The sequence below is a fragment of the Nansenia antarctica genome (genome assembly GCF_963989245.1).
Source record: "Nansenia antarctica genome assembly, chromosome: 16".
Taxonomy (NCBI): Eukaryota; Metazoa; Chordata; class Actinopteri; order Argentiniformes; family Microstomatidae; genus Nansenia; species Nansenia antarctica.
In genome coordinates, this window is record NC_137686.1 from 16,344,027 (window position 1) to 16,364,789 (window position 20,763).

Genomic DNA, 20,763 nt, shown 5'->3' on the forward strand with positions numbered 1-20,763 from the left:
AATGCATGCACAATGTCGAAACTGCATAGGCTACTTATAATCAATAACCTATTCATCATTTAATACTGTACATCAATATTGAAAATAGTTGTAGTTGTTTTTTCAACTTTTATTAACTATTACGTTTGTTTTGTTTGACAACAAAATGTCCCCATTGGGGACAATAAAGGTTTTCAATCAATCGAGCTCTGCATTTTTTTTTTTTTTTGCGCGCGCGTTTTCGACCAGTGTATATTTTTATTTATAGTTTCAAGTTCAATAAGCTCTAAAAACAGAAAGATTTCTTTCTATCTCCTGTTTTGATTGCTCAGATTTCTCATATCCAAGTAATTCGTTCTCGACCAATGAGCATCGTCATTCACCTATTTATACTTCCTTTTCCGGTGACGTGACACCTTTCAAACTTGTGTTTTGGGCGGTTAGTGAGAGAGAGTGGTAGACAACAAACTTTCACCTACAATCAACGGACAAACTTTTAAAACTCGGTTTTTACTTTTTACGAGTATTACGCGTGAGGAGATTTGTGTTTGCAGTTTCGATATCTTTTAGAAATGGATTCCAACATTGCCCAGCTCCTTGTCGGCTTATCTGTGAACATTAGTCGGAGTGATGGTAAGGTCTAACTCTTGTTAGCCAGGTGATGTAGCCATGCAGCTAGCTGGGTTCATTGGGTTAAATTATGTGTCACACAGTATTACGACACAGTAGTTATGACAATCACATTTAAAACATACTTGTCGCTAGCCGAATAATGCGTTAAATGTAGGTAGTTACAATGTTGTCTGCTGCTCCTGTCTTGGATAACGTTTCTATTGAATGGAGCACACTTTATAAAGACTAACTTCGACGAATATGTATTTAAAATGTATTTAATAAGTACGGAGACGTCGCTAGCTGAATACATGTTTGGTGTGCACGTACGTGGCTGACATACCGTGACGTTAGAATTATAAGGTTCTAGCTCCATTTGTCAAAATTGAGTTTTTTACATAATCTGATCCATTAGGTGTTTATTAATGCCTGTGTGGTGTTATTTTTTAAATGTTTACATTTTTGAGTTAGTAATTCATAAAATACAAAGGTTCCATCTCACAAAACATAATGGAATGTAAAAACTTTGACGCTCAATATCTCTGAACTGCCCTAAACGGAGATAGAACCTTATCATTCTAAATGGAGATAGAACCTTATCATTCTAAACGGAGATAGAACCTTATCATTCTAAACGGAGATAGAACCTTATCATTCTAAACTCACGATACGTCACAGCTAGTTCACGTTGTTGTTGTGTGCAGGTCGCGTGCACTCTGCCTACGTCACGTCGGTGGACCAGGCGAAGTCTACCGTGACGGTGGAATGGCACGAGAAGAAGACCAGCAGGGGGAAGGAGGTGAGTGACCCTTGACCCCCCCCCCCAAAAAAAACGTCAAACGCTTTACGTAACTGCTCTTGATAACTACGTTTTCTTGCTATGATGGATGGATGATTCACTTTACTTGGATGCATTTGCTCTCAGTCACTTTGGATAAAGGCGTCTGCTAAATGTCAATGTTATGATCAGGCTGAGAGTGGCCTCAATGACAATTCTGGCACGTGTATGCTCCAGTGTCGACCCTCTCATATTGCCCCCATGCCTTCTAGGTAGTAGTATGCTAGTGTGGCCATTGCTTTACTTGCATGTTGTTGAGCGAGTTTATGAACATTGTCTGCTTCTGACATGAGGAGCCCCCCCTCTTCTCTTCCTCCTCTCTTCCCCTCCCCTCATCAGGTTGAACTAGATGAACTACAGTCCCTCAACAAGGAGCTGTTTGAACAAATCACCACCTCTAAACCTTCTCTAGTCATACCTGAAGAGAAGGTACGGTACGCTGCACCACACGTGTAACTTTCTATTGTATTTTGTCCTTTATTTATGGAGCATATTTCATACAAGGATGCTACACAATTGTTGGTTGGTGGAAGTGATTTCTACTTCCACCAGCGTCCCCTCTTTGAGTTGTATAGTGGTGAATGTACTGTCGAGCTCCCATAATGCTGTGTTGTAAACATACTCCATCAACATAATGGTTGTTATGCCTGGAGTGACTGACATTGCTGCTGCTGCGTTTTTTGTCCTTCCTCAAAAGAAATATGACGGTCGCCTCCGCTCGTCCAGGATCCCTGCCCCCTCCAATCGTAAGTGAAGTGGATTGTCTGGTGTGTGTGGGGGGGCGGGGTGGGTCAGGTTAGTAGTCGGGTGGGTCAGGTTAGTACTAGTAGTCAGGTTAGTTTAATACATGTGGTGTTTTTAAGCAACAGTTGGGCTAACGATTTATATTTCTTTCCATAAGATGTTGCTATTCCAACTCCAGCTTCCCCGAAAGGTCTGCATTGTCCCCTAAGCTAATCATCCAATCACTTAATTTGTTGTCAGGCTGGGCTTAATTCAATGAGATCATCTGTTGTAATTTCAACTTCCTGAATTGACAGAATTCTAACTAAGCCCATCCCTGACAACCCTTTCTAATCTGCACACACTAGGGGTTTAGCTCTGCTATGTAGGGGTCTCCTCACCTCCCTAATCCGCACTGAACAGGTGCATCTCCACTGGTGCCCAGGGTAATCTCTCCCTTTCTCTTGCTCTCAGACTGTTTCTGCTTTTGAACCGCACTCACTTGATGCCAGTTAACGACATAACACAGTTGTGTAAATCACATTGATCACGGCATGACTGTTCAAACTTTGTTTCCCATGTATGGGAATACACTGGCGTTTGTCAATGTTCTGGCATATTCTGACCTGCAAGCTCTTTGAAAACACAATGACTTCATTTGCCCAGTTGACATTTCTATTTGAGTAGTTGGAGCTGGCCACTGCCACCTTGCTTATTCTTGGGATTAGTAGGATTAAGAGGTTGTAGTTGTTTTTCACATCATGGCCATTCATTCCGTTCCTGAGACACATGCATAATATGTGAAAGGAATGTAAGGTGTGATTCAACTGTTCCATTGTTTTCTGTACCAGACAAACTAAATCAATCACAGATCACCAAATGCCTTTGACCCAGGGGCTTATTTTTGATAACTCTCGTAAGACTAAAATCAGAATCAAAATAAGCCTGGATTTTCTTTTAGTGACGTTGATGGAATACCCCCCCAGGTCTGATCTTTTCTGCCGTTTGTCTGACTCCTCTTCTCTCAGTTCCCAGGAGCCGTCAGACCTGCTTGTTCCGACCCCCTGCGCCCGTCTCAGTGAAGGACGAGCCCCCGTCTCCAGACTACCCAATAACTGTCCTCAGAGCCGCAGGTATGTATGTGTGTGCTTGGTCTACAGGTAGTAGCAGGTATGTATGTGTGTGCTTGGTCTACAGGTAGTAGCAGGTGAGTGTGCTTGGTCTGAGATGAGCTAGTCTCCTTGCACACTTGCCAGCTAAAGAGCTAACTGGAGGCACTTTATTATTTTACTTAAAGTAGATATACTATCTTTCTTATTCTGCTAGAGTTGGGCTTCATGGTAATACCATAATGGCATATTTACAGTACATGGACAGTTGATTGAAGCATTGGAAATTTCAGTTTTTTATAGTTGGACATACACATTTTTTTCAGGTGAGAGAGTAAAGTCAAAATGACATTATCTGACTGGATTGCCCACAGCAATCCAATATTCAATTATAATTGTTATAAATTGATATGGATCAATTTCTGCCTCTTATTAGATTATAAATACTCTGGCTGTTTTGTTTACCTTTTGGTTGACAGCAAAAGGGAGAGAGGAGGATAGGGAGGGAGAGAGGAGGATAGGGAGGGAGAGAAGGAGAGAGAGCAGGATGGTGTCGGCTCGGCACACCAGAGAGAGAGAGAGCAAGAACCAGGTGAGAAAGTGGACAGGTAGTCAAGACCACATAAGTAAGTAGCCTTGAGAACCGATGCAGCCTAATGGCCCATAGGGCAGGAGCCTATCTCCTGTTTCCGTAGCGTGAGGCGGCTTAATGTACAGTACACCCCTGGACATGACGCTGGTATGAGGCAGGGTCTTACCCCCTGCGGGGGGGGGGGGCGGGGGGGGGGGGGGTCCATGCCACGGTCCATGCCACGGTCCATGCCACCCCCCCAAGGCAGCAAACCTAGGGGAAACACTGGTGAGTGTGCTTGGTCTACAGGTAGTAGCAGGTGAGTGTGCTTGGTCTACAGGTAGAAGCAGCTATGTGTGAGTGTGCTTGCTCTACAGGTAGAAGCAGGTATGTCATGGAAAAGCAACCAGGGGATGGTCAAAAGCCTCTTGTGTAATTGTTTTTATACCTCATTGCTGCCATGTTGTGCTTGTCCCCTCTCACCCTACTTTTACTCAACTTGTCACTATATGTTTTGTTTACACCTTGCCACTTGCTTATCACAAAGACCTTCAATCAGGTGTCCCAAAACTGTAAAAAGACATGATCCATTTAATTTTGAATAATTTTAATTTAATTTAATTTTAATAATGATCCATTTAAATACAACTCCTGTGACCACCTGATATTCATCACGCCTGTCATTTATCCCTTTTCAGCCGTGGTCAACGTACCATCGACTGTGCAGCACCATCGGCCGACGATAATCCTCCCCCAGAGTGAGGCCAGTAAGGGGGGTGGGGCGACCAACACTACCCCTCCCAGGACTGCAGGTGAGGAGAGGAGCATCATGTATACATTTTTTGTGTGAACACAACCACTTAAACTATTGTTGGATGTTCAGTCTGAGATCCAAAGTGACTTAAAATAATTAATATTGAGTTCATCCGTTTTATGTTGAGTGATCTGGACATCAATTGAGGGGGGGGGGGAATGGTTTGAAATGCCGCTTTAATATGACTGACTGAATTGATATTGCTTTATTTCTCTTTCAGTCCGAAGGAAATCAGTACTACCGCAAACCCTCGAACAGAAATCAAAGAGGGTGTCTTGTGCTGTCAAAAGCACTGACCTTCAGCACAAGAAGGGAAAAGTAAGTTTGCTACTCTCGCTCGAAGTGTGTCTGTGTGTCTGCCTGCCTGTGTGTTACATTGACTTCCTCTGCCTAATAGTTTGGAGACATACATGTAAACCAACCACGAACCAAGCAGTTTCACCAAATGATTGAGGAGTACCGCGAGACCATGAGCAAAGTTCCCCTCTGCCCGTCTGACGCGGTAAGACAAGAGCACGTGTTGGAAGGTAGAATTCTAAAGGTACAATAGTGTTCCATATTCCATTTTATAGTGTTCTAGAACATGTCGTCTTGGTCTATAGGTAGAAGCTCACAAGATCTGCGTGTGCGTCCGCAAGCGTCCGCTGAACAAAAAAGGTATGTCATGAAGAAAAAGCGACCGGGGGGCGTATTCCATCAACATCGCTAAAGGAAAATCCAGGCTTATTTTTTATGACTTGCGAGATTTATCAGAATAAGCCTGGGTTTTCCTTTTGTGGCATTGATGGAGTGCCCCCCTGGGGATGTTCAAAAGCCTCTTGTGTAATTGTTTGTTTCTATACCTCATTGCTGCCATTTTTAATATGATGATTTCTACATGATTCGCTCCTTGTTTTGTTCCCAGAGCTGAGGAGAAACGAGACAGACGTGGTATCAATCCCTGGCAACGGGGCTCTCATGGTCCACGAACCCAAGACCAAGGTGGACCTCACCAAGTACCTGGACAACCAGCTCTTCCACTTCGACTACTCCTTTGACGAGACGTCCACCAATGATCTAGTTTACAGGTAAGGGCATTGTTTGTCACATTTACTGGGATACGATGCGTCGGTACAATTATATCCTTACTCGCAAGCCATCCTCTTCAAAGACACTAATAGAAATACAGGAAGACTATAGTAATACAATATTGCTTTCTAAAGAGTTTTTGTTCAAGTTGACCATGTCCAGATTCTGTTGCATTTATTCAGTAGGATGATTCTTCACATTCCTCATTTGCATACCCTGAGCCGTACGTTCTCTTGTATGAAGTTCACATTTGATACATTTGCTGATACTTTACCTTTTCAGCTCTCCATACGGTTGCCCGTAGCAACACTCTCCCCCATTGCCATTGTTATTATTTCACTGTTAAAAGCCTTTTATATTCCATATTTATACGTTCTGTTTTCATATTCTTGTCATGTGTTAATTGTTTTGAGATGCCTGTTTGAAGTGGTCTTTTTAAACAAGGTTTGAGTTGATTTAGTAAAAGAAGGCTGTTCCTGACAGGTTCACGGCCAAGCCCCTGGTCCAGGCCGTCTTTGAAGGAGGGATGGCCACTTGTTTCGCCTACGGCCAGACTGGCAGTGGAAAAACCCATGTGAGTTTTCTCTCTTTTCCCTACGGTACCTACTGCTGGGAGTAGCAGTTGTCTTTCATGTTGTCTTTTGTCTTAGTTTGTCTCGTTCTTTCCCTCTTCCCTTTATGTTTCTACCTGTTCAGACGATGGGAGGAGACTTCTCAGGGAAGACCCAGATCAGCTCTAATGGCATCTATGCATTGGCAGGTAGTTATTGTCTAATTTGATTCTCAATTATAAATATTGAGATTAATTGTCAATGTGTCTGAGAATCGATTCAAAACCACTTATGACAATCCCCCCCCAAAATGGGTCTAAATAGTTATTTTAGTCAATGAAATCTACCCGTGTCTTCAGTTAAGTCATGACACCTTGTTCCTTCTGTGTTGTACCCGTCATTCCTCTGGTCCCTCTCCCCTCTCTCCCCTCTGGTCCCTCTCTCCTCTCTCCCCTCTGGTCCCTCTCTCCTACCTGTCCCCTGGTCCCTCCTCCAGCCCAGGACGTGTTCACCCTGCTCAACCACAGGAGGTACGCTGACCTGGGCCTCGATCCCTACGTCGCCTTCTTTGAGATCTACAACGGCAAGGTGAGCTGGGACACGTGTCATCATACTCATAGTTGTGGGTTTGGGGAGCGTCATCTGGTCCTAGATGTACGCTCACCGAGGACTTCGATCGCAAGGTCGCCAGTTCGATCCCCAGCCGGACACGTGTCTGACACAGAACCCCAAATTGCTCCCGATGAGCGGACTAGCGCCTTGCATTGTAGCTTGCCGCCATTGGTGGGTGAATGAGAGGCCATTGTAAAGCGCCTTTGGTATAAGGCGCTATACAAGCGTAGTCCATTTCGGGTGTCTCTTGAACGTGTGATGTCTCATCGCCTCAGTCACTCTTAACAGCCATGCTCCTTCCCGCCCACCCGTCAGGTGTTTGACCTGCTGAACAAGAAGGCCAAGCTGAGGGTGCTGGAGGATGAGAAGCAGCAGGTGCAGGTGGTGGGCCTGCAGGAGATGTACGTCACCTGTCCCGAAGACGTCATCAAGATGGTGGACCTGGGCAGTGCTTGCAGGTACGCTCACCTCTGGACCAGAGCTCACCATGTGGTTATTCCAAGGGTTTTCTGGGCAAATAAGCCACCAATTATAATTTATTAAATATCTTAAGGTGTGTGTATATATGCTTAGGCCTTTAATTTGATGACTTTAGTCAAGTAAATAATTTGATAATCATTTTATTTCAAAATGCATGTAGTGATGTTTCAAGTTCGGTGGTCTAACGCTCTCTAACCCCCCCCCCCCCCCCCCCCCCCCCAAAGGACGTCAGGCCAGACGTCAGCCAACGCCAACTCCTCCCGCTCCCACGCCATCCTGCAGGTGGTCCTGCGGCAGAGGAACAAACTGTACGGCAAGTTCTCATTGGTGGACCTGGCGGGCAACGAGCGGGGCACAGACGTCAGCACCAACGACAGAGCCACCATGGTGGAGACGGCCGAGATCAACCGCAGCCTGCTGGCCCTCAAGGTACTGGAGACGTCTCCCTAAATCTGCTGCCCTCAAGGTAGATACTGTAACAACTAACTGCTGTCCTCAAGGTAGATACTGTAACAACCTGCTGCCCTCAAGGTAGATACTGTACAACAACCTGCTGCCCTCAAGGTAGATACTGTAAAACAACCTGCTGCCCTCAAGGTAGATACTGTACAACAACCTGCTGCCCTCAAGGTAGATACTGTACAACAACCTGCTGCTCTCAAGGTAGATACTGTAACAACTAACTGCTGCTCTACCTGTCTGTGGTAAGGCCATATCTGGTCACATGCCATGTGTGCATCTAGAATGTTCTGTAGAGCCTCACAAAACCCTCTTCCCTTGTCAGTGTCTTTCTACTGTTCTCTCCATCTTTGTGTTCTGACCCCCACCCTCTCTCCCTGGTCTAGGAGTGTATCCGTTCCTTGGGTCAGAACAGTGACCACATCCCCTTCAGAATGAGCAAGCTCACTCAGGTGCTCCGAGACTCCTTCATCGGGGAGAACTCCAGGACATGCATGGTGCGTATGGTGTCAGGGATTCACCTCCTCCTGTATGTCATGTAACAGGTGATGGGTGACAGTAGAGGTACAGTTTAGAATGTGTTAAAAAGCGCGGGTTGAAGTAGTTTAGAATGTTTTTTTCTCCCCGTTCTGTCTTGTGTAGAATGTCTTACTAGCCAGTAGGCACTAAGGAGTCCATTCCTCATGATTGACAGGTGATATAATTAGTTATTTATTCCAGATTGCCATGGTGTCACCAGGGCTCAGTTCCTGCGACTACACGCTGAACACATTACGCTACGCAGACAGGTACAGTCCAGTACATCTCAGATATATAATTGTTTAAAAAAATATTAATACATGTAGTTAGGTCTCAGGCTGCTGTACATTGTAAACAAAACCCAAAAATATTTAGTGGTTGAGGAGGTGGGGTAGTGGATAGTGAGTTGGACTGGTGATCAGGAGGTCATGATTTACAGTCCCACCACTAGTGTGCCCTTGAGTAAGGCACTTAGCCCTAAATTACTCCAGATTGTCCCTGTAATCTCTTAATTTGTATCGAATTGGCTAAAAGCATCTGCTAAATGGTAGGGGTGTAAATCACCAGCTTCATCACGATACGATATTATATCGATTTGTTTGTATGACGATACAATGTTTGACGATATCACAATGTCAGTCACGATACGATTTCGATTCAAGATCGATATGACGATATGATCGATATGACGCGATATCATATGCCAATCTAACACAATTATCAACTCACAAAAACAACTAGAATATGATTTGACCATTTTATTTGTGAGCTCTTCCAGGTATCCAGCATTTAAATCATATTGTATTATACAGTATTCTTCTGTTACAAAAAGAAAAATAGACCCGTTCACTAGTCTCACAAACAAGAGATATTCAGCTTTAAAACATTAATGTCCTATGAAACAAAACTGCGCGGCCAAGCGATGTCCCCCAGACAGGCGAAGGCGCTGTCCAATCCAGTTGAGAAACTGGACGCGGGCGGGGTGAGCGCGGCCGCTGCAGCGAATGGAATTCCAAAACAAGCGCACCTCAAGCTAAAAAGCGAAAGACAGGACTTTCCTCGTGACTTTTTTAGACTGATTTGGTAGAGGCAACTCATATATAATGGTGACAGTCACGCAGAATGTGCCATTTCAAAATAAAGGTGCATCTTTAAGATGACGATATAGATCGATGTTTTTACATTGCGTCGATGTAATCAGATCGTTAGTCAATGAATCGATGCATCGATGTGAATCGATGCTGTATCGTTACACCCCTACTAAATGGTACACGTGTACACGTTCCATGTCTCTGAGGTTCTTGTTTGTTTCTGGGTGGCAGAGTGAAGGAGCTGAACGAGGCGTCCAAGGCCAACGCAGTGGAGTCTAAGAAGACAGGAGGGTTCGCTGCGGAGGAGATGGAGACCAGCAGCTCCTCTGAGGAGGTAGGGACCACGGAGAGCAGACCTCTGGCCTCCATGGACAGGAGAGAGCAGGAGGCTGGTGGGGGGTAGGGACCACGGAGAGCAGACCTCTGGCCTCCTGCTCTCTCCTGTCCATGGAGGCTGGTGGGGGTAGGGACTACAGAGCAGACCTCTGTACACTCACTGAGGCCCCCTGGTGGTTGTGGGTGCACACCATTGCCTTTAGGGATGGGGTTCTTTATTTGAACTGCTAAATATTGATTTGCGCACACACGCAAAGGAACGACAACATTATAAGCAATAAAAACTACAAGGCAGGTAAACCCTGCAGGGCTTGTCCAACCCTATACAGTGCTACGGAAAGGAAGGAAAAAATAGACTAGGCAAGTCTTAAATGTACATGATGTTCCTCTGTGGTGAATCACCAAAAGTGGTGGTTGGGCCAGTGTTCAAATCTGACTTTATTTCTAGCACATTTCATAGCATAGCACACGGAACCCAACAATGCACTTCAGACAAGAAGATGAAACCCCCAGACTAACCAGCTGTCATGTCCTGTAGGACTCCATTGTACCCAGCGTCTACGAGGCCATCTCCCAGGTGGCTGAGATGGAGGAGAGGTTTCACGAGCAGCTGTCGGTATGTCATTTAGTTCACACTTAATTTAATGACAACATTTGTCAGACTTACACAATGGAAATATACTGTACAGTGTCTGTACCAACAAGGTGTATACGGCATTAGACACCTGACTCAAACATGCTTTGTCTGACGTGCTGGATTTATACTGAGAAGTGCTGTAGAACAAATTATAATGCTGTTGTCGTCAATCAGATCTGAAAATGAAAGAATATACATGTCACTTTTATATGGTCTAGCACTATTCAAGGCCAATGACATGTTTGCTTCAGTGCTGAGATAATAGCGGTGATCTGTTCTAATGGTAGTGTTCTGTTCTGTGTTTCCAGCAAGGGGCCAGCGAGTTCCTCAAGCCCATGGAGAAGTCCACCTATGACGTCAGGGAGAACATCCCAGAGCTTGTGCTGTATGTCAGAAATCTGCTCGGTATGTGGCCATAAAAAAAAAATTCGGATTCAAGTGGACCTATTTAGCGCCTTATTCCAAAGCGCTTTTACGATGGCCTCTCATTCTCACACACATTCACACACCATGCAAGGCCAGCCTGGGCTCACACTGCCGACCGTGCGGTCATTAGACTCAGCAGACTCTACCTCCTCCACCACAGCTGCCCCCGGACTAGAGTGCAGAAGCTACCCGTGGTAGTGTGCAAGGCCATGGGGACATGTTCAGTGTAGTGCTGCTGGCCTGTGAGGATGGACAGCAGGCTGGCTGGGGAAGGAGGGAGCCGCCATGGTACTGGCTGGATGTCCTGTGGCTGTTGACTACAGTCTAGGGTTAAAGCTGTTCTTTGGAAGTTCCAAGCAAGCAGACAAACCAATAAATCAGACTGTCTTCTTTTCCAGACACAGCCCTCTTGTTGGAAGCGGCTGTTGACCGTGAGCGAGTGGCCATGTCACCCAAATAACACTGATGTCCTGCTCTACCGTCAACCAGAGGTCTGCTCTCCGTGGTCCCTACCCCCACCAGCCATACATTGGGGGCTGGTTTCACAGACAAGGCTTAGGACTAATCCTAGACTAAAAAGCATCTTCAATGGAGATTTTACATTGAAAGTGTGATTTAGTCCAGGACTAGGCTTAAGCCTTGTCTGTGAAACCGGCCCTGAAAGTTTTAACTGTTTTTTTTTTTAAAATAGAAAATATAACATACATTTTTTATTAATAAACTTGTCTACACCTAATATTGATCCTGGTCTATGTATTTCTGAGCTGACCATTGTGCTACTTGTATTTTCACATCTCTACGTTAATGTTTTAATTATCTTTAAGTAGAGAATTTCCTTGCCTAGTTAGTTCAGATGCTGCCCTCTGAGCTGCATCCCCCTGACATCAACAAAGACAGTTGGAAGATCACCCACAATGCACCCTGCTGCCTAGCACTGTGGGAAGGTTCTTAACCCTTTTAACTAGACACAAGTCAGTCTTGTGTATACACACCCTGCAAGAAAAAGCTGACGCTTGACAAAACTGGCTGCACGGTGTGAGGCCCAGCAACACAACTGTTTCCTACCCTACGAGTGCAACCCCAGTCCACCACCCCCCCGCGGTCCCTGGGTGGTATTCCCTCCCCTCCCGCCACCCCCTTCTCCCTCCCTCAGTCCTTCCCCTGACCAAAAGTAATAGTTAGCCTGACTGCTGCCTCCGCTGCCCTGGACACAGATCATAGGTCAGTTTGGCATTCTTCACTTTTATGGTGGAAGTTGTGTACACAGCACTCTCGTGCATAGTGAGTTGGACTGGTGATCAGAAGGTCATGAGATCAAATCCCACCTGGGATCACCACCACTAGTGTGGCCCTTGAGTAAGGCACTTAACCTAAAAAAATACTCCAGGGAGACGGTCCCTGTAATCTCTAATTGTAAGTTGCTTTGGATAAAAGCGTCTGCTAAATGGTTAACATGTAAATATGTACATGGGTACCCTACACAAGGGTAGGGGAAATATACAGCAGGCCAAGTAGAAATGCTGACTGTTTGAAGTGCTGGAAAGGACTGAAAAGAAAATATCAAAGCCAGCTAGTATATGGTTCGGGTCAGCCCGGTGGTGTGTTAAGTCCCTAACAGTTCTAAGCAATCACCTTTGGGTCTGTCTAATTCCTGACAAACGTCTCCATAGCAGATAAAGTCCTTAATGCTTCAAATATACTGCCAGCGTCAACCTCAGCAGCGCGTGTGCGTTTCATCTCGGCGCCCATGTTAACGGGTTAGAGTAGCCATTCATCAGAGCAATTGCGTCATCTCCCTGTCATCAGAATGATCACGCCCCTTTTTGGGTGATAGAAGCGGAGAAGTTTGACTGGTGGTCAATGGGAATTTCTGGTCTTTGCTACTTTAATCCGATAAAATAAGAAAACCGTAGTGCTTTTTAGATATTAGCAGCCCAAATCCGATGGCCAGTTAGGCAAACTATTATAATAGTGTCGTTGCCGATCAATGATCGACGTCGTTATATAGAGAAAATTAATGAAATAGGGGTTGTTTCATCAGAGCAGTCATACGTCATCTCCCTGTCATCTGGGATTTGTAGTTCAGTTGATCTAGCCGTGGTCCTAACGTCTTCACCTCCAGTCCCCCCAACAGCGTTTGCTTTCGTTTCTTCTTTGAACATTTATCTCCCATGTACAATAGAAATATCATGCACAGTAGCACTAGTCGATAGCCGTTATGGGTGAAGGGTTAGTAGGTACTAAGTAGTACCTTAGTAGGCTAGATCAAATGAAGAACTACAAATCCCAGATGACAGGGAGATGACGTATGACTGATCTGATGAATCAACCCCTATTTCATTAATTTTCTCTATATAACGACGTCGATCATTGATCGGCAACGACACTATATAATAGTTTGCCTAACTGGCCATCGGATTTGGGCTCCTAATATCTAAAAAGCACTACGGTTTTCTTATTTTATCGGATTAAAGTAGCGAAGACCAGAAATTCCCATTGACCACCAGTCAAACTTCTACTCGTCTACTCTTCTATCACCCAAAAAGGGGCGTGGACATTACGGGAGGGGAAAGTACCCGGATGCGTTGCTCTGATGAATACAGCGTGCGTGAGGCGCACATCTCAAGTGTGTCTCACGTGTGTCTCTTGCAGGCAAAAGAGAGACGAAATGTCCAAAGATAGGGCTGGCAGTAGCAGCTCCACAGTTAGAGCCACAGAAGACACACAGCCAGTGTGGAAGCCGTAATACTGAGCCATGCACACATGCTGCTGAGGTTGACACTTGCGGTGCATTTGAAGAGTTGTAAGCAATCACCTCCATTGCAGAGAATTCTGAGGATACAATAGCACCACCTACTGGACATGAACTGTAACACGGTGGATACAATTAAAGCGTGGGGAAGAGTTTGTGAGAACGACTTACTTCACTGATAGTAAGAGCTTGCTTTACTGATAGCTTGCACAAGAGCAAACATTATATTTATCACTGGCCTTCCCAGACTCTGTAGACACTAACCTTTCTCTGAATGTTAAGATTTTCATTGTTTATTCACTATTTCTTTTATCACAAAAGTCTTTGAAATGCAGACTAGAATTTCTGTATATAAACTGTACACAAAAGCAAGGCACTATACATAAAAAAAAAAAGTATAATTAAAAAACGAATTCCATGCCTCTAAAATAAAACCATTGTCAATGCTCTGGGTACCGGTAGAGATCAAGGTAATTGTGACACAACTAAAGGTACCACATTCGAGAATGCAAAACAAAAGGTATAGACTTGGCATGTTTTCACCTTTTGAGACACCACAGACAACAACAAAAAAACACTCTCACTAAAGACATACAACACAAACACTTTCAAGTGAATACATCGGATTTCTTGTCACCCTACACATTTTGTTTTTACATAAATACAAATTCTTCACAAACACGCAAGAACGCAAACACACAAGAACGCAAACACACACACACGCACACCCACACCCACCAACACACCCACACCCACCTACAACAGTAAAACACCACCCACACACCACTAGTGCGTATGAAGTTGTTCATAAGCCCATGGCATGAGCGATGACATAAGTGCTTGTAGGAGACTTACACACACACACAGCAGCAGCAGCACAGTATGAAACGGAGCATATTCTGGTTTTAACAACTCATAAAGCTCTCACGTACAGTACGTACATACATACAGAAGAGTGCACGCCATTTCCCTACGTAATTACATAATTGAAAGGTAAAACATGGTGCTACATGACGATAGCGCAGTCGGCTACCCCAGCAGATCCACTCCCCAGTCCCAGCACGAGCCTGTCCTCCTCTTGCTCATAGACCACACAGGGAGTCCGTCCCTGGGCCAGTGTGTTCAGCCACACCCCTGGGAAGGATTCTGGAGGTTGGTTGGTGGTGGGGGCCTTCCATCACAACAGGTTCAAGTTTGCCAACCTGTCTGTCTCTGCCAACCTGTCTGTCTGTCTGTCAGTCCACTCCATCATAAACCATCGCGAAACCCGTCATATCAAGTCAGGTTCTTAAAACAGTCCTTTGGCTTTCTTTAAGTTCACTTGCTTCCACCCTGGTAATCCTTCGTACTCCTCTCTCTTCATGTCCAACGCTTTCTGCAGGGAGAGAAGGAGTAGAGTAGAATATTCCAACATGGGTAGAATAATACAATATTCTTAAACACAATCAGAGAAGCTGGAGGGGTGGGTCAGTGCGGTGGGTCGACCTGGGGCTGCAATCGAAATAACAAAGCTGTTCGCAAAACAGTGGACTGTTGTTAGCATGCTTAGTGATCGAGTGAAAGGTCACATAATTGTTAAACCACTTTACACCAGGGCTTAGTTCCTGAGCCAGGCATGCTAGAGGGAGGGAGAGAGAGAGGGAGGGAGAGTGACAGAGACAAGAGGAGAAAGAGAGAGAGAGATTGAAAGAGAGAGAGAGAGATACAGAGAGGGGGGGAAGAAAGAGAGAGAGAGATTGAGACCGAGAGATTGAAAGAGAGAGAGAGATACAGAGAGGGGGGGGGAGAAAGAGAGAGAGATACAGAGAGGGGGGGGAAGAAAGAGAGAGAGGGAGAGGGTGATTGACTGTGCCACCCTGCTGTGTGTAGACAGAGGACAGGTGGAAGAGTGTCTACCAGGGTGGAGAGGCAAGCAGGACAGCCCAGGGAGAGAAGAGAGACGGAGGGGGTGAATCACAGTGAACGATCGCCCCGGAGGACACAAGAGTGAGGGTGCTGTGAGGAACAATAGATCACCAGGGCTCATTCATCATAAGCGGAGCTGGGAGTTTTTTTGTTCTTTTCCAGACCAACCAGGAAAAACCCCAGGCCCAAATCATCAACTCACCTCACCTGAATCCTCAATAGCTACAACCCAGCCTGCAATGTGAGAGGAGGAGTTAGCCTGGGCGTGGCCAGTCGATTCTGAGTTAATATATAACAGAGTGTATCACTGGCAGACCTGCATTCAAATAGTATTTGACACATTTCAAATACCATGCTGTGCTTGATTGATTTTTGCCTGGCACAATGGAGCCCCTGAAATAGCCTCAAGCTCAACCTAGAAATATTCAACCTAGAAATATTCCAAATAATTCTAATACTGTCACGACCCAGGTATGGTCTATCCGGTTGTTAAGTCTGACGTCAAACGTGACGTTTAGCAATTTCCGGGTCCAAACCAGAAATTCTCCGCACCAGAATACCAGTGTACTACAGCGGTAGAATGACAGTTTAATCGTTTTTTAGACTCTGATCTATTCATACAACAAGGGACACAGCACTTTCCCGTTTTCCCCATATTGTCAGGGTATTTGAGCCTCGGAAAAGCGCTATATAAATATAATTTATTATATTATTATTGCGGCATTTCGATGACAGCGCCTCAGCCAACTTTGGACCCGGAAACACGTCACGACTTAACAACCGGATGGACACTGACCAGGAGCTGACAGTACATTAAGGATGGTAAATTAATCCCAATCGGGACCTTAAAAGGTTAAAACCCTGGAAAACTCTCTGCAGTCAGCCAGTGCCAGCTGTTGGCATACTGTACTATAGACCAGAGAGAGAAAGAGAGAGAGGTGGGCGCCCATACTAGACCAAACATCTCTGGCCCTCTCTCCTCATTGTAACCATGGTCACACTCCAGTGGGGGGGGGGGGGGGCTGACCGGAGGACCAAAACTCATTTCCTGAGTACACACATACAGCTCCCAACACTGGACTCCACAAGATCCTGTCTCTCTGTACTCTCAGTACATTGTGTACTGTACGTGACCAGCTTTAATTAGTGTGTGTGTGTGTGTGTGTGTGTGTGCGCCACTCTTCTTGAATGGTGGGAGAGGAGGCGAGTGAACCTGGCTTAGAGGTGAGGTCATGTGATGTGTGTGGAATGAAGGGACGACCTGACTGAACCAGCCTTTCTCTCTCTCTCTCTCTCTCTCTCTCTCTCTCTCTCTCTCTCTGAGAACTTCTGAGAGGCACGCTGCTCTCATTCTCTGCAAGACAGGAATGAGTACTGAAATGATATGGGGTGTGTATTTGGGTGTGTGTGGGTGTGTCTGGGTGCATTTAGTGTCTAAAATCAAGCGTCTTTGAGTGTCTAGAATAGCTCTATATAAGTCTAATGTATTATTATTATTCTTATTATTATTATTATTTATTGTATCACCCTCTAGATTAAGGTTTCGTAGTTATGTAAAATGGTCTAATAAACTAAACTCAACTACAAAGACGTTCCGTTCTGGAATTTTACATTCTCCATCACAGCATGGTACGCTGGCTGCAAAGTAGTGGACAAAAAGAGACTGCAGAGAGTGGTGAAGTCAGCGAAAAAAATCATCGGCTGTCCCCTGCCCTCCCTGGATGACGTGGCACGCTCTCGGTGCCTCTCCAGAGCAGGAATGATTCTTAAAGACCACCTCCACCCTGGTCACCACCTGTTCAGCCTGATGCGCTCTGGAGTGAGGTACAGGAGCATAAAGGCTAGAACAAACAGGCTGTCCAACAGTTTCTACCCATGGACCATCAGAACACTGAACAATAGACATAAGACATGTTCATAAATGTTTATCTTCAGGGGAAAAAGTGCAATAGAAATGTGCAATAACTCTATTCTAAGTGCCTATTTATACATTTATATATTTTTACAGTATTATAGTATTATAACACCACTAACCTCATGTCTTTTAGCTTGCTTTTATAGTTTTTTATTTTTATTTTCTTAAGATTGTTGTCTTTATTTGCACTTGACACCACAGACCTCATTGTGACTCTTAGCTTGTTTTATAGCATTTTCGCTTTTTAATTGTCTAGTGTGTAATATCTGTGATATGTTATGTGTATATGTTCGTGAATATGTTTTCTGTTTTTTGCACCTTCGGAAGAGCCACTACAATTTCATTGTATAGGCAACTGTACAACAACAATAAAGTATATTCTATTCTATTCTATTCTAATGGTTACAACCGAATCTTCGGAACGGGGAGGGGGAGGGGGAAGGCCTCACTTCAAAGTCTGGTTCTGATAGGTAGATCTCCAGGCGGAGCGGGTCGACGCCCTCGGGTAGCGGGCGGGCCAGCAGCTCCTCCAGGGGGAAGGTGTTCTGGCACAGCCGGGCCAACACGTCCTCCACCAGGATGATCTGGTTACACACCTCCGCCTCCTGACCACACACACACACGCACAAACACACACACACACGCACGCACACACACACACACACACACACACACGCACACACGCACACACATTTCAGTCTCATTCACTGGTGCTCCTGCATCCACCTCAATATAACATCTTGGTCAATGTGTGGTCCCATTGATATGTCTCTGTGTGTGTGTGTGTGTGTGTGTGTGTGTGTGTGAGGCGCACCCTCTCTGTGATCTCAGCGATGTCCTCCCTGTGCTCCCAGCTGGGGAACATGTTGGTGAAGGTGAGAGGCTCCAGGCCGGCGTGGATCAGGTACGACTTCTGAGGCTTCTTCTCGTTCTTCTCTGCAGGACCAAACAGGCACGTTACTACGGTAACCACCGGCACTACTACTATAGTAGGCTGCTACCCTCACCCTGGGAGAACAGGGCAATGACACATCAATGGTAAACGGACTGACTTATATAGCGCCTTATTCCAAAGCGCTTTACAACGGCCTCTCATTCACCCATTCACACACACATTCACACACCAATGGCGACGAGCTACCATGCAAGGCGTCGGCGGCCCGCTCATTGGGTGCAATTTGGGGTTCAGTGTCTTGCCCAAGGACACCTCGACATGTGGCCAACCGGGGATCGAACCTCAGAACCGCCGACCTTGTAATCATTAGACGCCGGCTCTGCCTCCTGAGACGCAGCCGCCCCCAGTAACAGACACGTTACTACGGTAACCACTGCTACAACTAGGCTACTACTATAGTAACCTAAATTATAGTGACCCAATTGAACTATTTCCTACAACCAGGGGGAGGCTGGTGGAGGTAGACTCATCGTCACGCATGGAACGGAATGAGGAACGGTATCAAACACGTGATCCTCGTTCCTCATTCCATCCGTTCCATGCGTTTACAATCAGCCCGTCCTCCGATATCGACCTCCACCGGCCTCCCCCCTGGTAGGAAACTCACCCGGACACAAAATGGCGGAAAGTTTGGTCATGGTGTGACGATGACGTCATCGAGACGAGCCGTACCTTTGCAGTACTGCAGCACGGTCTCCATGGCGCACTTGCGGTCCGTGTCCCAGCGGATGCGGGCGGAGCCGGGGCTCTCGCTGTCCTGGGGCCACCAGCCCTGCCACAGGTACACCTCGTGGAAGTTGTCCACCAGGAAGAGGGCTGCCGCCGCGCAGGGGGAGGAGCAGGAACAGGAAGGGATGTCAGAGCCGATGGCCATTTTCGAGTGCTTACAATTCACTGTGTATGTTATATAGTTTGGATGCCATCTAGTATGCGAACTGTGAGAGCAGTGTGTTTTGAATCTGTGTGTGTGTGTGTGTGTGTGTGTGTGTGTGTGTGCACGTGTGTCTGTGATTATATATATATATATAAAGTATATATATATATAGAGTTATATATATATATATGTGTGTGTGTGTGTGTCTGTGATTATATTGTATATGTGTGTGTGTGTGTGTGTGTGTGTGCACGTGTGTCTGTGATTATATATATATATAAAGTATATATATAGAGTTATATATATATGTGTGTGTGTGTGTGTCTGTGATTATATTGTATATGTGTGTGTGTGTGTGTGTGTGTGTGTCTGTGATTATATATATATATATATATATACAGTATGTGTGTGTAAGTGTGTGTGTCTCACCAGGCTGTGAGGAGGAGTACAGGTCTTCTTGGAGGAAGGGCAGAGAGCTGATGAGGTCTGGAGCTCTGGACGGATGGAAGAACTCAGACGCAACAAACTCTCCCGAGGAGCTGCTGAGCTGGAACACCCGCGGGGTGAAGTTGAACTTGCCTGGGTCTGAAAACACCAATGTGTGCAACAATCACACTTAATAATATAACATATACCTCATAATGATATCATATATGTCACTGTTCTGACGTTTTTATCCAAAGCGACTTACATTGTAGTAAGTGCATCCATTTTTCAGTATATACTGTACGTATGGTCCCAGTGGGAATCAAACCCACAATACTCACATTTTGGGCATTTAGCAGACGCCTTATTCCAAAGCGACTTACAATCAATACATTTGAATACTAAGCAAGTGAATCAGCAGTCCACCAGTCGTAGCAGGAAGAGTAATCCAGCTCAGGCCCAGGGCCATTGATAGAAGGAAAAACCTACTTCTATCACCTTCTTCTAAACCTAGGTTTTTTGGTGTTTATATAGACACTGGAGAAACAGAGAACACATCTCTATTCGTATTCAAATAATATACATCCGTATACATTCACATGAATCTGTGGGTTAAAATACACTGATGTTTACAGGGCCGGTGTCCGGGACACAGATTATGCCGAGTCAGATTATTCCTCTTCCTGGACTAAATCCCACAGTGGAGTTCTGTACCTTGCAGCATGCAGTCGTAGGCCTTCCTGTCTTTCCTCCCCACCGCTTCCCAGAACCCAATAGGCTCCGCCCCCTCGTCACACTCGTTGATGGTCACCTTGCTGCTGCTGTGAAGCCCCGCCTCCAGAGGACATCTTGGGAGACACAGGTGGAGAGACAGGGGTCATATTCTCCACATCTATACATCATGTATTTCATGGTGTCATTACCAGGGCCAGATGTTTTTCTTGACCATGTGACCTGACCAGGAAAAACAACTGGCCCTATTCATCATACTGTATGTCTTTTGACTGTATATATTAGTCTCTCTTGCCAGACTCTAACCTTATGGGCCAGTTTCACAGACAAGGCTTAAGCCTAATCCTGGACTAAAAAGCATCTTCAATGGAGATTTTAC

The 20,763-nt window shown here is 45.4% G+C and overlaps 2 protein-coding genes across 2 annotated transcripts in view; one reads left to right on the forward strand and one right to left on the reverse strand.

Annotated features, from left to right (window-relative positions):
* Positions 1–551: 551 nt before the first annotated feature.
* kif2c (kinesin family member 2C) lies at positions 552–11,349 on the forward strand (the record flags this gene model as incomplete). The annotated part of the gene is made up of 18 exons (XM_080546913.1): positions 552–612; positions 1,296–1,390; positions 1,769–1,863; positions 3,181–3,289; positions 5,044–5,148; positions 5,249–5,303; positions 5,551–5,713; positions 6,198–6,288; positions 6,411–6,474; positions 6,762–6,853; positions 7,193–7,335; positions 7,582–7,786; positions 8,203–8,313; positions 8,537–8,604; positions 9,658–9,760; positions 10,301–10,378; positions 10,708–10,804; positions 11,224–11,349. 18 exons carry the CDS (start codon positions 552–554, stop codon positions 11,283–11,285), a joined length of 1,797 nt encoding a protein of 598 aa, XP_080403039.1. The 3' UTR covers positions 11,286–11,349.
* A 3,516-nt stretch (positions 11,350–14,865) lies between these two features.
* Positions 14,866–20,763, reverse strand: part of LOC308172004 (supervillin-like) — a gene marked incomplete at both ends in the record, with an annotated part of 45,682 nt that continues 39,784 nt past the window's right edge. The window contains 6 exon segments of the mRNA XM_080546914.1: positions 14,866–14,952; positions 17,847–18,002; positions 18,212–18,333; positions 19,025–19,168; positions 19,656–19,811; positions 20,367–20,500. Coding sequence (XP_080403040.1) covers positions 14,866–14,952; positions 17,847–18,002; positions 18,212–18,333; positions 19,025–19,168; positions 19,656–19,811; positions 20,367–20,500 — 799 coding nt within the window.